This window comes from Triturus cristatus, chromosome 8 (genome assembly GCF_964204655.1).
Source record: "Triturus cristatus chromosome 8, aTriCri1.1, whole genome shotgun sequence".
NCBI classification, from domain to species: domain Eukaryota; kingdom Metazoa; phylum Chordata; class Amphibia; order Caudata; family Salamandridae; genus Triturus; species Triturus cristatus.
This window is the reverse complement of record NC_140591.1, coordinates 296,253,290-296,269,619: the sequence shown is the minus strand read 5'-3', so window position 1 is coordinate 296,269,619 and position 16,330 is coordinate 296,253,290. Positions and strand designations below refer to the sequence as shown.

The 16,330-nt window shown below is 49.4% G+C and overlaps 1 protein-coding gene and 1 long non-coding RNA gene across 2 annotated transcripts in view; one reads left to right on the top strand and one right to left on the bottom strand.

Moving 5' to 3' along the window:
* Window positions 1-16,330, bottom strand: part of MPHOSPH8 (M-phase phosphoprotein 8) — a 209,300-nt gene that overhangs the window by 8,135 nt on the left and 184,835 nt on the right. Inside the window, exon 13 of the mRNA XM_085621552.1 lies at window positions 13,202-13,285. Coding sequence (XP_085477678.1) covers window positions 13,202-13,285 — 84 coding nt within the window. The remainder of the gene's footprint in view (window positions 1-13,201; window positions 13,286-16,330) is intronic.
* LOC146802002 (uncharacterized) lies at window positions 2,668-3,381 on the top strand. The gene is made up of 2 exons (XR_014967350.1): window positions 2,668-2,821; window positions 3,311-3,381. It is a non-coding gene; the product is annotated as an uncharacterized LOC146802002 (long non-coding RNA).

Genomic DNA, 16,330 nt, shown 5'->3' with positions numbered 1-16,330 from the left:
TCCGTGTACCCCAACAGAGCAGTGAGGGGGTCATCGGGCACATGTGTCCCAGACATCTCGTCTAGCGCGCGCAGTACGTCCCTCCAGTATTTCCGCACCGGCGGACAGTCCCATGCCAAGTGCCCAAAGTGAGCTCCCCCCGACCCACATCTATCACAGCCATCAGTGTCCCGCAAGTGCAAACGGTGTAGCCTTGCCGGTGTGTAGTATAGTCGATGAATATATTTATAATGTATGAGGCGCAATCTACTATTGGCAGATATGGCTCCCGTTTGGCGGCAGCAAAAGGACCATTGTTCCATCGTGATGGAGATTCCCAATTCCGCCTCCCACTTGCCCTTGGCTGCGGCCGGATCCCCCTCCCCCTCCCCGTGAGTTGAGCGGTATAATCGCGACACTACATGCTCCGGGGGAGTGTGCTGCAGGAGGGTATGTAGAGGAAGCATGATGGGGGGTTCTAACGGGAAGCACTGAGTCAGTGAACGCACATCTTGCCGAAGCCGCACATAATAGAATCTCTCCAAAGGAGTGGGGGTCAGTCATGGTACCAAAGAAGTCCTCACTATTTTTAAACTTGCCATTTGCGTACAATTGGCCCCACGTGAGGCAGGACAGCCTCCGCAGCACGCGGCGGCATCCACCCTCCGTTGTGACTGGTAGATCATGTCTTCCCTGTAAAGGCACCAGCGGCGAGTAGAGTATAGGGCTTTTGAGTCTGTGCGCCAGATCACGCCAGGCGCTGGTAGTGCATTGTACGGTTGTAGAAGCTAAGTGTCTAGGGACCGCGGTAGTGCTTAGATATGCTGTACTTGGTGTAGGGGCCATATATCCATCTTCAATTGCTAAGTGAGGCATATATGGAGGAGGATGCATCCAGTATGCCGCAAAGTGCGCCTGAGCGCAGATGAAATATAGTTCTATATCTGGGACTTCAAATCCTCCAGACTCAAACGGCCGAGTAAGAACATCCCACGCCAGTCTGGGTTGTCTTCCACCCCACACTAGGCGGATCAACTGGGCTTTGATGCTTTTAAAGAAGTAACGGCTAGGAGCATGAGGAATGTTAGTAAACAGGTAGAGGAGCTTAGGCAGTATTACCATCTTGATCAATGAGACTCTAGCTGCCATGGAGAGGGGCATCGCGATCCATCTGGAGATCTTATCCGTGATAAGATCAAGCGCGCATCCGTAGTTGGAGCGCATCAGTTCTTCCCGGCATCGAGAAATCCGGATGCCAAGATAAGTGACCGTATCTGCACACCAGGTCAGAGGGAAGTCGGGAGCAAATTCCAATGTGGCATCTGTTAGAGGGAAAATTTGGGATTTCCACCAGTTCACGTTTATCCCGGATAGGCGGCCAAAAAGGATGAGCAAGCGGAGAATGGGATTGAGGCCGACTGCAGGATCCCTCAGGTACAACGGGAGGTCATCGGCATACAGGGAAAGTAGAATCTGTCTCTCTGGGTATATCAATGCACATTCCCGAAAGTGTTGCCGGATTTTGGCCGCCAGAGGCTCAATGGCTATGGCGAAAAGGAGGGGTGATAGGGGACATCCCTGCCGGGTGCCCCGTGTAATTGCAAAGGGGGCCGACTGAACTCCATTAACCATCACTCTAGCTCGTACCCCTGAATATAATAAATTGATCCATGCCAGGAAGGGGGGGGGGGGGAACCCCATTCTTTGCAGCACAAAAGCGAGGTAGTCCCACTCCAGGGAATCGAACGCCTTGGTGGCGTCAAGAAAAATGGCCGCAGCTTGAAGATCCGGGTCTATATCGTGGAGGAGCGCGAATAAGGTACGCAGGTTATGGGACGTACCTCTGGTGGGCACAAAGCCCGACTGATCCGGGAGCACCAACACTGTCATTAGGGGGCTAATCCGATTGACAATCATTTTGGCTAAAATCTTTGCGTCTACATTAATTAAGGATAGGGGCCTGTACGAATCACAGTAGGGCGGAGGTTTCCCCGGTTTAGGTAATGATATGATACGCGCCTCTCGCATTGAAGGGGGAAGTATACCAGTCTCACGAGCTTCCTCGTATACATGTCGTAGTACTGGGATGAGCAAGTGGTGTAAAGTTTTATAAAACTCGGCCGGGAGGCCATCCGGGCCTGGTGCTTTACCTGATTGCAATTGTATTATTGCCGATATCATTTCCTCATCCTCGTGATGTCTCAAAAGAAATTCCCTCTGGCCATCCCCCAACCAAGCAATTGCCGTATCCTCAAAGAAGGGGGTGAAGTCTACCGGTCGATCCTGTTGGGTCTTGTAAAGCCCTCTGTAGAATACTCGAAACGTCCCCACTATCGCAGCCGTGTCACCATGACACTGGCCGGCCTCGTCTTCCACCTCAAGAACAACGTTTGAAAATTGCGGAGGTCGAATTAAGGACTCCAGCGTTTTTCCTGGTCTGTCCCCCTCTCCATACTGTCGAGCCCTAAAGTATTTCCCTCTGTATCTACATTCCCGCTCCGCCGTCTCTTGGTATTCAGTAAGCACGCTGCGCAGCTTGACTCGCACTTCAGGTGTGGGATTAGTGTGCAATTCCGCCTCAATGGTTTGGAGTTCTGACTCCAATCTGCGCAGAGTAGACCGGATGTCTCTCAAGATCCCCCCACTTTTTGCAATACACAGGCCACGTATGGTCACTTTACTGCTTAACATGCTGTAATTAGTAACAAACGCTTGTTCTAAATGCGGGTGACAGGCGGGTATGTTAATTTATGCGCCAGGTTTAAAAACCGAGCACTGTAAAGGGCGGGTGAATACCTTTTTGCCAGCGATGGTACTTGAGCAGCTTTAAACGCCCAGGCAGGTACGTGCTTAACATGCTGCAATCAGTAACGAACGTTTGTTCTAAAATGTGGGAGACAGGCGGGAAGGTTTAGCTGTTGTGGGACCTCATGGGTAGAGTGTTTTATTTTGCATTGGTGCGATTAATGACAGCCTGAATAACGGATGGTTTCAAAAACATTATGGTATACATAGGGGTTCTATTTAATGTTTAAACAAGAGTGATCTGTTATGATCACCTTATACATATAGGTCAGGGAGGCTGTTGATTGCATTACATTGAGTTTAATAAGCAACACAGCACACAAGGGGGAGGGAGATGGGGAGCAACACAATAATGGGAAGAAAAATGGGGAAGATGCTTCTAATCAATGTGAGCATAATTTTTCTACAGCGCATAATTTTTCTACAGCGCATTATTTTATCGTTGTTTGCAATGTTGAATGGCACAATTAAATACATTACGATGTATGTACAAGCTATCATTAATTTTGAAATGCTTTGTTTGTAGTTACCCCTGAAGAAGGACTCGAGGAGTCCGAAATGCATTGGGTTTTAATAAAGAACATGCCTGGGAAGAATTATGCGTTGCACGTGTTTTTTGAAAGAAGTCCGGATGGTCTCATCATAAGCATTGGAAATTTGGAAAATTGCATGATTCTTTGATTGTGGATCAAGTGGAGTCCAGTAGTAAAAAGAGAAACGAACGATTATGTGGTTAAGAAATGATAAATTTTGAAGTATCATGGACTTGCGCAATTACGCTGTGCGACTGGTTTGGGGTGCAAGACACGCCCCCCCTGGTTGCACTTTAAAAGCTTCCCACACCATGGAGTATTGCGTCACCGACTTCTCGTTGCGCGCGAAAAAGTCTGTGATCTCTTGCTCGAGTTCTTGCTTAAATACTGGGTCCATTAAGGAGAGTGGATTAAACCGCCAAAATATAAACGGTGAATCCACATGTGGGGGGGGGGGGTATGGGGGGGTGATAGCGATCAGCACTGGGGAGTGGTCCAAATATGTCCGGGGAAGATGGGAGGCATGCGTCACCCAATGGGCCAGACCCTTGGTAATGAGCCATGCATCAATTCTGGACCAGGAAGACCGGGCCGTAGTGTAACAAGTACCCTCCCGTCTCGATGGGTGTTTATGTCGCCATGCGTCAATCAGCTCGTAGTCAGCCATAATCATTTTGAGGGTGGCTTGCGATTGAGAGTAATGATGTGGCTGCGGGAGTGACCGGTCCCGAAGGGGATCGACGGTAACATTGAAATCCCCCCCCACAGCAGGTATGTAGAGCCAATCTCTAGGATTGTACCCCACAGCACTCTAAAAAAATTCCGGCTCGTCAGTGTTCGGCCCATAACAGGAAACAAAGGTAAAGGAGTGGGCGGCGAGTCTACCCCATAGAATAGAATATCGGCCTTGTTTATCTGTGACGGATCCTATTGGAGTGTATGGAAAGGACTTCCTGACTAGGACACATGTGCCCCGTGCATAAGAAGAATAGGAGGAGAAACACGTATATCTGGCCCATCGAGCGGCAAAGGTGGACGGGGCGGCGGGATTAAAGTGCGTTTGCTGCAGTATCGCACAGTGTATGTCATGGCGGTCCAAGTATGACAATATGTGTCTACGCTTGCGGGGCTCCCCCAGTCCTCGTACATTCCACGTTAGGAAGTGATATGTGGGGGGTCTAGAATGGTCAGTCATGGCAATGAGTGGGGTCACACCTGTTGAAACCATGGGTAGCAGCAAAGTGGCATAGAGATCTAGGCACAATACTAGTATTTAAGGCTCTGGCATCCATCGCATCACTAATCCGTACGCTACTCGTATGTGTATCCAACTCAATCCTTCCCCCCTCCCACATCAGCAGCCCAATCCTGCCGTGGTACCCGTCCCTCCCCCCCTCCCACCATTCCCTCAAGTCCGTGCTCCCAACAGGGGAGATTGGTTCAGTCTGTAACATAACTGACAATAAACCCACAACAACTAGGATATTAAGGGTTCACCTGAGAGGTGGCGTCCAGAGGGCGACCAAGGGGTCTTCCTCGCCAAAGCGAGGGTGTTCAGGCCATCACAAGTAGGGTCATCTCGCTTCAGTTTAGGGTGCATCATGGACGTTCGTAGGCGAGCGCCAACACGGTAATTCTGGAATGGGGTACAGTCGTCTTTGATACTACAGTCAGACAGGGGGGCAAGGGGGCAGACCACCCACCACCAAATCATACCAGCCTCCCCCGGATCCCCACAGGGGAAGCCTTCTGCACGCATGTCGTGTTCTGCGGCTGCGGCTCCCGGAGTCAGGCAGCTGTCCTTTCTCTGGCCCCCTGCCCCCCGCAGCGGCCAGACGTTCCCAATCGGGCAATCCTCTGTTGCGTGACCGTGTGGCCGAATTCCAATATGTGACAGCTAGTTTAGAGAGTACCTGTTCATTCGACATCTGAAGTGTTGCTCCACCCTCCCTGGCGACGGGGCGGAGAGGCACGCCCCGCCCCCGGTCCGGGCAAGGATTTAAGGAAGTCCTGCGCCAGCTGTGGGGTGTTAAAGAAGTGTTGCTTACTTTGGTAGGTTACTTTAAGCCGAGCGGGAAAAAGCATCGCATAGGGAATGTTGAGCTGTTGTAGTTTCTTCTTCACAGGAAGAAATTTCCGTCTCTGCTCTTGCACGGTCAATGTGAAGTCGGGATACAGTGAAATATCCATCCCCTCATGCCGAAGCTGTCCCCGCTCCCTGGACAAGCGGAGGGCCGCATCCCGGTCCCGGTAATTGAGTAGCCGAGCAATTATCGGGCGAGGCGCTGCCCCGGGCACCGGGCGAGCCGCCAACGCGCGGTGAGCCCGCTCCACCACCAACACCGGTGAAAAGGCGTCCCTCCCAAACAACACAACGAGAAGGTGTTCCACGTAGTCCTCCATCCTACCGGTAGCTGTTGATTCAGATACGCCCAAAATGCGGAGGTTGTTTCTTCGAGAGCGGGATTCTAAGTCCTCGTTCTTGGCCGCCACCACTCTCAGAACTCTCTCCATCTCCAGCGTTCGGGACGTTGTCGCAGTGGAGGTGTCTTCAAGATCCGATATTCTCCGTTCCGTCTCCGTCAGTCTCTCCTCATGTTTGTCTACCCTATGCGTGACACCATCCAGTCGCGCGGACATGGGAGTCCATCTTGGATTCGATGGAGGACAAACTGGACTGCACCGCTAGGAGTAGATACTTCAAATCCGCATTGGAGGGTGCCGGAGCCTCCGCCTGCTCGTCTGCTGGGTCCATCTGGGAGCGGGTACCCTTGCGCGCCTCAAAGTTTAGTTTAGGCTGGCGCCCGTCCGGTTTCCCCATCCCGCCTGAAGGTCCAGGCAAGGGTCAGTCCCCCGTCGCGTGTCCTGAATAGGGGGGGGGAGCAGAAGGACGAGAGCAGGTGGTGCAGAACCCCCCCAGCGCACCAGTTCCAGAAGCGGGCACTCAGTTGCAGCCCCCCTCCCCCGGCGACACCTCTTCAGGCTCTCTGGACAGGGGGCAGGCCAGCACTCCCAGCGTAGTATCCCCGTCAGGAGGGGTCCCTCAGGTCATCCGGGCAAGGGCAGCCGAGCCCAGTCTGCGCACCAATTCCAGAGACCGGCAGTCTATCGCCAGGCCTTCGACCTCTCCAGTCCGGCAGAGGGCCAGCAACCCCCGCACGTTGGCCTGGTCAGAAGGGGCCAGTCAGGTCTCCCGTCGGTCCTCGCAATGCGAAGGCAGGTGCCCCCAGCAGGGTATGCACCCCTGACAGCTCCGGGCCGCCACCTAGATTCACTTCAGCAGGTCCTTCACCACTCAGAGCCCCAGGCCGCCCCTCTCCGCAGATTCGCTGGCTCTCCTGCTCTCCGCGCTACTTTCCAATGGGGGGGGCAGCAGCACATCGCCCCAGGGCACTATGCCTCCCGTACCCGGATTGGGCCCCCGCTCGTGCCCCCTCACTCTCCAGACCGTCCCCGGTACGAGTCAGGGGTGGGGAGGGGAGCCCCAGCAGCCTGCGCTCCTCACCTCAGTCGTTCCGCGGATCCCGCCGCGAGGACTCTCCACTCCCCCGGGACACCAAGGCTCTCTTCGTCCCCTCTCAGCCTGCACGTCAGGAAGTACCGCCAGGCAGAGCGGGCCCCGCTTCCCGGGAACCATCCGGTCACCAAGCAGAGACGCTCCGGGTCTGCGATGAATCCACACGGCGGCCCCCGCTCTCAGCGACGTCTCCACCAGTCACGGCCGTCTACTGACCACACCACCGCCCCGGGACGAGCGGCCCACGTCCTCCCAGAGCCCAGGGGCGATCAGCCGCAGCCCAACCCAGAAGGCTAATGGGCCCCGAACCCAGACAGGATCCGCCGAGCTCCCGGTTCCGGACAGGACCACCGATCAGAAGCTCGTCGGGCAGCCCCGAGGCTCAGGCCACAGCCGCCGCCATGTTGCGCGGTCCAAGCGCCCGGAGTCGTCCGCCATGGCAGAGGGCACCAATACTCATATTTTTAGGGCGCTTTTACTGCTGCCGCATTCCGGTGCACCTGTCCTCTCGCAGCACTCTGTAACTTCATCCGATGACCAGGATATTTAGTCGGATAGAGACCTGAACCGCAAGAGCCTCACACAAGTGCGGCCATCTTGCTTGGCGCCCTCTAGTACCCCCAACTTAGAAAAATAATACTTATTTTTATATATATTTTCAAACCAAGAACTTTGTTCAACGGAAGTACTATTTTTCTTATAAATTATCAACGTTTGGAAAATAGTTCACAGTTGTGCGCAATTACATACAATAGAATCATATTGGCGGAAAAAGCAGAAATGCATAGAAAATCGGGCAGACGGTTCTGGGGGCTCACTTTCTAGGTTCGGAGTGGTAGGAAGCCAAGGTCCAATGTTCTACCAGCGGTTTATCTGGAGAGGACCGGATTCGGCTGGGATCAGGGTGCTGAAGGTGTTGGTAGCTGGTACAATGAAGAAGGGGGGCCACCTTGAAACAGGCTGCAGAGGGGGACTTTTAGGCAAGTCCAGGTGCTCCCACGCGGGGGCTCAGGTCACAAGGCCTCAGCAGAACGGGAGCACAGCCGGTTCGTTGTTACCCAGTGCTGGCAGGCTGGGTGCAGAGCAGGTAAGTCGACCGGACTTTGTGCGCAAAGGTGGTCTTCGCGGTCAAGAGCAGACAGCTGGCAGTGATGATTGCAGAACTGCTGGGCCACTCCTGGAGTGGATCTCAAGGGTGCTGACGCCCCTCGACGGGCACTTGATCCCTGGGCAGTTGGGAGCCCTGACTGGACACTTTGTGGTCGGTCTTGGTACAGGGAGTACGGTACCCTGGGCATTGGTACCGCATGGCTCCAGTCGGTCCTGGTGCCTCCACACTTGAGGGGGAGACAGATGTGACCTCCCAGAGCAGGAGTACTTCTTCCTGATCGGTTGTTGCGTCAGTTGGGCCAGTGAACGGCAAGTTGGAGGACTACGGTTTTCTGGGCCTGCGGACTGCAGGGGTGTTGCTCCACTACACCAAGGGAGTTCTTTGCAACTGTCGATGGCTGGCGGTCCTCTGGAGCTCTTAGAGGCCACACAGCAGCAGGAAGAGAAAGTTCACCTCGGCTGTTGAGTCTTGAAGCAGCAGGCAGGAGTTCACACCAAAACTCTGTGGCAGGATCTCAGTTCTTTGTTCTTTTCTTCTTTAGATCAGTTAAATCTGAAGTTCTGGGTCGAGGGCTGGCACATAAATACCCAATTTAGGGGCATTAATGGGAGTACCAGGCAGTAGCCAATGGGCTACCTATCTTAGGGTGACTACACCTTCTATATGACCACTTCCTGTGGGAAGTGGGCATAGTTTTCCAACAAACAAAGACCCGTTTTATACACTGTGTAACAAAAGGAATCGAGATGTATCAGATTAACCTCTTCAAAACCAACCCCTGTTTAGCTGAAACTGTGGTGTGGATTCCCAATTTACCAGGTACTGTACTAATTTTTACAAAAAAAAGGTTACACAGGAACCCTAAATCCATGCAGCAGTAACTGTGTTCAAAAACAATTTTTTATATATTTTTATATATATAAAAACGTGTGTGATGAAAATAGTTCACTCACAGGGATATAACACCCCACACCGTGGAATATCAGTGAAAAAACAGTGAGAAGGAAAAAATATGTGGCGAGCAAGGAGGCACCTCACGTGCGCAACACCTTAGCGGGCTGACACTGGTTAGATCATCACCAGTACTGCCATGTTTCTCATCATAGGTTGCCACCTTGCTCAAAGAAAATTGAAAAATTTAACCAACAACAAAAAGGTGAAAGTATGTGAACAGCACACACCGTGGTCCTGGATTAAAATTGATAGAGAACCATGGCCATCATAATTTTATTCTTTTGCTCATGAGTCAATTCAAAAGTAAAAACGTGCTGTATTATAACAAACAGGAAGTCAAAAAGCCGACATGTTTCATTGCCTTACTGTTACGGCAATTTCTTCAGGGCAACAGGACTCCGTTCACCTTATCAGCACATTTGTAATGAACTACTAGTGACCGTTGTCAGCTCAGGTTTTTCATACCAGCTCGACAGCGTGTCAAACAGGAACCATAAATTTTGCAGTGGTCCTGTACTTCTACTGTGGGTATTCGCACACTTCTCACGTCCCGAGCTTCGTCTCAGCCGCCTGACCTTAATAGGCTAAATGTCTCCAACACATGATGGAGTATTCTAGGCGTGGTGCTGGCTAGGTGTGGGCCCACCTCCCGATCTACCAAATTTTCCCACCTGTCCTCTTACCGAAAGTGGCGTCAGGACAGGGGTTGGCATCTTAAATTATCTGGAGAGGCCTGGGTCGCATTTCACAGGCGGCATGGTCTTTGAAGCTTACCGCCCTGAAAGGCAGTTTCTGCTTGGACGAGGTTTGAACACCTCTGCCCAGAGTTGACAGTGAAGACTCTCACCCCAGGAGGCAAGGAACATGTCAAGTGATAGCAGGCTGGCTGAGACCAGTTGGCAACCACTACTAATCAGTAGGATTTCAGGGGGCGCCTCTTAGGTGTCCTCTTTGTGCATTTGTTAAAAAAATCTGACACTGGCATCAGTGCAGGTTTATGAAGATGAGATGTTTGGTACCAAACATCTTGGTGTAGAGTGAAGCCATCATGGAGCGGGGACTTCATAATGGTGGCCCACCGACCCAGAACACGTTACTCAGCGATCCTGACCTCAAGTCCAGCATTGGCTGATCCCTTCTGGACTCCACGCTGATGCCTGGAGCCTGAATCAGAGGTTCCCCATGGCTGCGACCGGTAAGAAGACTCCGATGTCTAAAGGCACCCCTACATCCGAAGCCCCTGGGCCTTGGTGAACTGAATTGATGGTGCCCCTACAACCCCCTAAATCTCTACTCAACTCTGCTGCCATTGGTCTCCCTTGTGCAACCTCCGGCTCGATGCCTGCAGCCTGTTTGTTGAATGTAAACTCTCCAATAAAAACCACTGGGTGTCCGATGCTGAATTTGCACCCTGCAGCAAGCTGCCCCTGTGCCGCAGGTGGTGTATGTTTGGTAATGTTTTATGGCCCCTACTGTTCTAGCTCTAACCCCAAAGCTTGGGCCCTGAAACTGATCTACTTAACTGCAAGCAGTGAGTTCGAGCACCCCCAGTCTTCATTGAAACACATGGGGAGAACTCAGATTCTGACCTCTGCACCCAGCCACCCTGTCCCGCTGGTGGTGCAGATTTGGTACTCACCTAACCCTTGCCCCTTGCTGGCCTTTGGTCCCGAAGACTGGAACTGTAAGTTACGTACTTACCTGTATAACCACATTATTATTTTACTGCATAGAATAACAGTGTTAACTTATGAAAGTGAAAAGTACTTTTATCTAAAAACATACTTACCTTACTGCGAAGATCTTGGTCTTAAAATAAAACTAAAACAAAGCTTATTTTTATAAAATTGGTGTGGATCTCCTTTTTGAGTTGAGTGTCAGTTATTGGTCATGTGTGTGCAATACATTTCTTGCACTCCTCTGTGATAGGCCTAAGGCTGCTTGACCACACTACCACTAACAGAGCATCTTGGGTTTGCATTGAGTCCTGTACACTTTGGGGAATCTCTGGACTCTTTGCACAGTATAACCACCTAGTGGTGTGAAATATACAGAGCCAGCCTCCTACAGATACTTTTATCTACATGCCGATTCCTCACCAATCCCACCCACCTCTTTTTTCTGTAGCATGATCATAGATCAGTATTATTAATAAAGTTAGTTTGTTGCACTGCACATTCAGATTGATCCTACCATAGTATCTGCCTCGAAGGACTCAGAAAAATGGTCAAAGAACTAACATCAGTGTGCTAAAGAGGCACTCTCTGGTTCCAGAGATGTCATACCTGCAACCCTTCCAGTGCTAAGATAAAGCCATTAATACTTACCAAAGGAAGAGATCTCCGACACAAATTTCCAGGTCCATTAGACGCCTGGGAATATTTAAATGATGAGGAATCAGCAGGTATCCACCAGGACGCTCTTTATAGAATGCAAGTAACTTTTTCATTCAAGCCATGTGGTTTCAACAGGAATTCAGGATCACAAGAGGTGGGTGTGGGGCGCACATCATTTCTTTTCCATCTGGAATCCATCCAATTCACCACCAAGAGTGGGCAAGAGCAGTCAGCCCCAGCAGGGACATCTAGACTGCAGATTCACCATCTCATCTTAGTTGGCTGCACTTTGATGCCATTTCAAACCTGGTCGGTGCTAGGGTATTGCTCTCAGCTTGCTTCAAATTTCGAGCCCAGTTTTCTTTCAAACCAGCAATAGGAAATGGTTTTCCATCACTTGCCTTCTCCGACCAGGCATCTCTTAGTATCAGATGATTGCTTCCACGCTGCCATTTCAGCAATTCAGGGTATTGGTCATGAGAGTTTGCCAGAAAGCATGCTCCCCAAGTTAGCTGATCAGCCAAAACTATCAAAGGCAAACATTTTCAACATCTGCACACTAAATGAATCAGGTAACAGATCTCTGTTGGCCTGACTGTCTGATTTGGAGATTGTGCTGAAAACATTTAGACATGCGTTCCCCTACACGCTGTGTGCAGTTTGCGAAGGTCAACACAAATATATTTTCCCTAGGTGAGCACCAGGTGCTTAAAAAGGGTTAAGGCTCCAGTTGCTCATAATTTGTAACCCTTCCTTACATATGGTTTTGGACACTATTAGGGTGCTAACCTTTAACCCGAGGATTTAGAGAAAAAAAGGAAAATCATATTTTTGATTCTACACGCCATAATATATCTGGTGATGGGTGGCCATGTGACTCTCAATTAACTGGTCAGATTACAACACTGAAAAAGCAGCTCCTGGGTTTATCTATGCAATGTCCATGAACCAGGAATTATTGTCCAGACGTCTCATTTATGAAGATGGATTGGTAGTAGAAGAGTGGTGCTTTGTGCAAGTTTGGGCAAATATGTTTTGTGCCAAGGTTTCACGACTATGGGCACATAAGACAAGCATAAATGCACATAGGGGATCACTGCCATTATCTCTAGATAATCTTTAAATGCCCAAATCTGAAGAATTCTTTTACACACTGTATAGGCCCTGGTGAAGGATTTTGCTGATCTTAAGGAGGCTATAACGTGGACAAATGCAAAATAAACTGTTGATGGACAGAATGCAGAACAATGTCATACTTTCACCCCAGTACAGATATCTGGGCCTAAATCCATCGTTTTTTTGCTCACCATGCCATTCCAGTTTGGACCCAGCCATACGCAAATCAGTCTTGACCCTGTTCCCTATGGGAACAGTCCAGCCCGAACTGCCAGGCCAGGTCCTCCCTGGACTGAAAACAAGCATCCTAGGACCGGTTTCGGGGTTTCACCCCTCTTCAGCTTGATTCCAGTGGCATGGAGAGCACAGGACTCACGTCTGAGCATACCCGTCCCACTCGAGGTGACAAATGCAAAAAGAACTGTTGATGGACAGAATGCAAGGAATCCACAAGGAAACAAGAAAAATCACAAACGCTGTACATGGACCAGAAGTTTTCTAAAACGAAATGCTCACTGTAAGAATGTTTTAGCTTATCCCGGCAGAAGGCCCTGTGTTGTGCTCTCAACTGTACTTTACTAATTGTTCCTACTCAGTTCAAAGATTTTTTTCCAGATGTGCAGGGTTTTATGATAGCATATGGCCTGTAAGCACAGCTGGGCGGGCGTTGTAAAGGAAGCACCAAATAATCAGAAAAAACGATTCTTCTATTAAGCGTTCATAATAATAAAGAAATACTTTTTTGTAGTGTTTCGTGAGATGAACAGAGAAACTGCTCATCTGGAATAGAACATCTTAATAGATACTGTGATTATTAAGCACCTTTAGTATAAACCTGTATTAATCTTACCTTAGCTTTAGGGGAGTCAGTCAATCGAATGAAAAGTTTATTCATGCCGATCACAGGGTTAAAAGAATAGACAAAGAGACTATCCTGAAAAAAAGAGATAAGAAAAAATAAATGAATGCACATTTTAACTTTAGTGATCTAAAATTGCTAATCTAGTACTGAATAAACCAAAACAGCCACAAACAAAACAGTGTCAGTTATGTTCCAATGCTGAAGTAACAATCATAGAAAAAGCATTTTAATGTTAGTTTAAAGAGAATCATACTTGCTACATCTACTTTGGGGTCCTATCTGCCGCCTCGTCCTACCACGCCTTCACCAAATGACTTCTAATGATCAGCAAAGCACTAACATCCATCCTTGATGCCTACATCCACTGAGCTGCATTCCCAGGAACCTGGAAACATGCCATAGTGAAACCCTAGCTCAAAAAACCAACCACTGACCCAGCCACGCTCTTCAACTACAGGCCCATCATCTCCTTCTGGCCATACCCAATTTCTTGGAAAGACTAATCAACTGATGCCTCAGTGACCATCGCAGCAACCACCAGCTCTTCGACACCACACAGTCTAGATTCAGGCCCAACCACAGTACAGAAACAGAACACATTGCGCCACGGACGACATACGCATGATCCCTGATAGAGGACACACAGCAACCCTCATTCTTCTGGACCTCTCTGCGGCAACTGACATGGTCTCAGATCCCATCCTGATCAGGTGCATCCACAGGATTGGCATCTCAGCCCCTGCATTCCACTGGATCTGCTACTTCTAAACGGACAGAACACAAGGTATCAGCTTCCGCCTTACTTCTCGGAAGCATGGCAACTCATCTGCGGGATGCCTCAAGGTTCATCTATCAGCCCCACCCCCTTCACTGCATACACAAACCCTCTGGCCAGTGTCATTGACGCACCAAACATCAACATTCTCTCGTATGCTGACGACACGCAACTCATACTCCCAATCTCGGGCAACACCCTCAACATAAGAAAGAAGTTCACTACCTGCAGGACTGAAGTCGCTAATTGGATGACCGCCAATTGTCTTAATCTCAACACAGACAAGACATAAATAGTGATCTTTGGTAAGACCTTGCCATGGGATTCCAACTGGAGGCCAGCCGAACGTGGATCCACACCAACCTTCCACCACCCACTCCAGGAACATCAACAGCAAACTGGACATGACCATACAAGTCCATGCCGTCACTGCATTTTGCTTCCACACCCTGAAGATGCTGAGAAAGATCTTCAAATGGCTCCCTAGCAACACCCCAAAAAAAAAACCGGCTCCAGCAAGTTGGACTACGAGAACTCCTTCTACGCAGGGTCACCTAGTAACCCACCAAAACACTACAAACCATCCAGAACTCGGCAGCCAGACTCATCCACAACCTCCCACACAGAACTCAACTCACATCTCACCTCAGGGAGCTTCACCAGCTCCCTATACACAAACACACTATTTTCAAACTCCACACAAGCGCACAGAGCTACACAACTTAGGCCCCACCTGTCTGAATAGTCCCATCTCCTCCCCCCAACCATCCAGACATCTTCTCTCCACAGGACTCCTACTGGCACACCCACTCATTCACAAAACCAGAGCATGGGGACAGGTGTTCTCATACATCGCTCCTAAAGCATGGAACAACCTTCTTTAATTCTGCAAGAAGCTGAAGACCTGGATTTTTAATTAGCCAGCCTACCCTAGGCACAGCTATCGACAGACACCTGTTCAGCACCAGGATACCCTGGTAAACAATAATGCGCTAAACAAATGCACATAACAGAACATTTTAATTTAGAATGATAAAAATCAACATGCTGTATTACCATACATTTAAATGAAATATCATTTTCTAATCCCTATAGGTAATGTCCTAACTTTATCCCACTAACTTGAACCAATATACCCACAGGCAACTTTATATCTAATAAGCCAGATGAGTAAACAAAACACATTTAATGCCCTTACGGGGACGCAAAGTTACTAAATGTAAAAAAAGTTTCTACGGTGGAGGTACTCTACTGACAACAGTCCTTTTCATGGGTTGGAAAAGCTGTGCTGCCCTCCCCTAAACATTCCTTGTTTTTTCTCCAGTGGACTTGCCAATCTTGCGCTGCTACTGGTGGTGCTAAATTTGATACGCGATTTTTGTAAAGAAGGGAACTCCCAAAATGTACCCCTTTGGAGGAAACCTACCCAATGCTGTTAAACAAGGCTATGCAGTGATTGAGTGATTGATTTAAGTGTTTTTACACCACCCGGCATCTGTGCATTAGTAAAACGAAACATATAGAAGGGAGGTTGTAGGAAGCTTGCTCTTTAGATACTAAAAAGAGGTATACTGAGGAGAGAGTCCAGGTATCCCTTATGAGTGGACAGGGGCTTCCTTTAACAATCCCAAGGTGCTTGTGGTAGTGTCGTTGAGCAGCCTTAGTCTTATCAAGGAGACATTTGTTGCATACACACAGTCAATAAATGATACACACTCAATATGGAGATTCGCACCAATATAGCAAAATAACACACATTTTTCCGCTGTGTACAAAGCTCCCTGGCTGCGACTTTGAATGCGTCCCATTCAATCAATCTGGACGTCGCCGTGCCGGTGTTCAGTGTGAAATATTCTTGAATGTGATCCCAATGTGTGTGACAAAACACCTGGTCTGTGAGGCAGTCCCATGGTAACTTCCAGGTGGGTATTATTATTATTATTAATCATTTGTAAAGCGCAACAGCTACCTCCAACGGAGGTGTCCCGGCGCTAGCATCCAAGGAGGGGCGATGGGAGGACGGTAGAGAGATCGAGGCGTTAGAAGGAGGACGATAGGTCAAACAGCCAAGTTTTGAGGGCCTTTCTAAATGGCAGTTCCGCTTTGATCTGACGCAGGGGGTTAGGCATCATATTCCACAGCGTAGCCGTTTTTACTGCAAAGGCTCTCCCTCCTAGCCTTGCTTTCCTATAGCGTGGAATGGCTAGGAGGTTCAAGTTGCTAGATCTTAGAGTTCTGGCATTCTGATATTTTTGGAGCCTCTGTCTCAGATAGCGGGGGCCAACCTCTCTGAGCGCTTTGTGGGCTAGGACCAGAGCCTTAAACATCACTCTTTTTTTTAC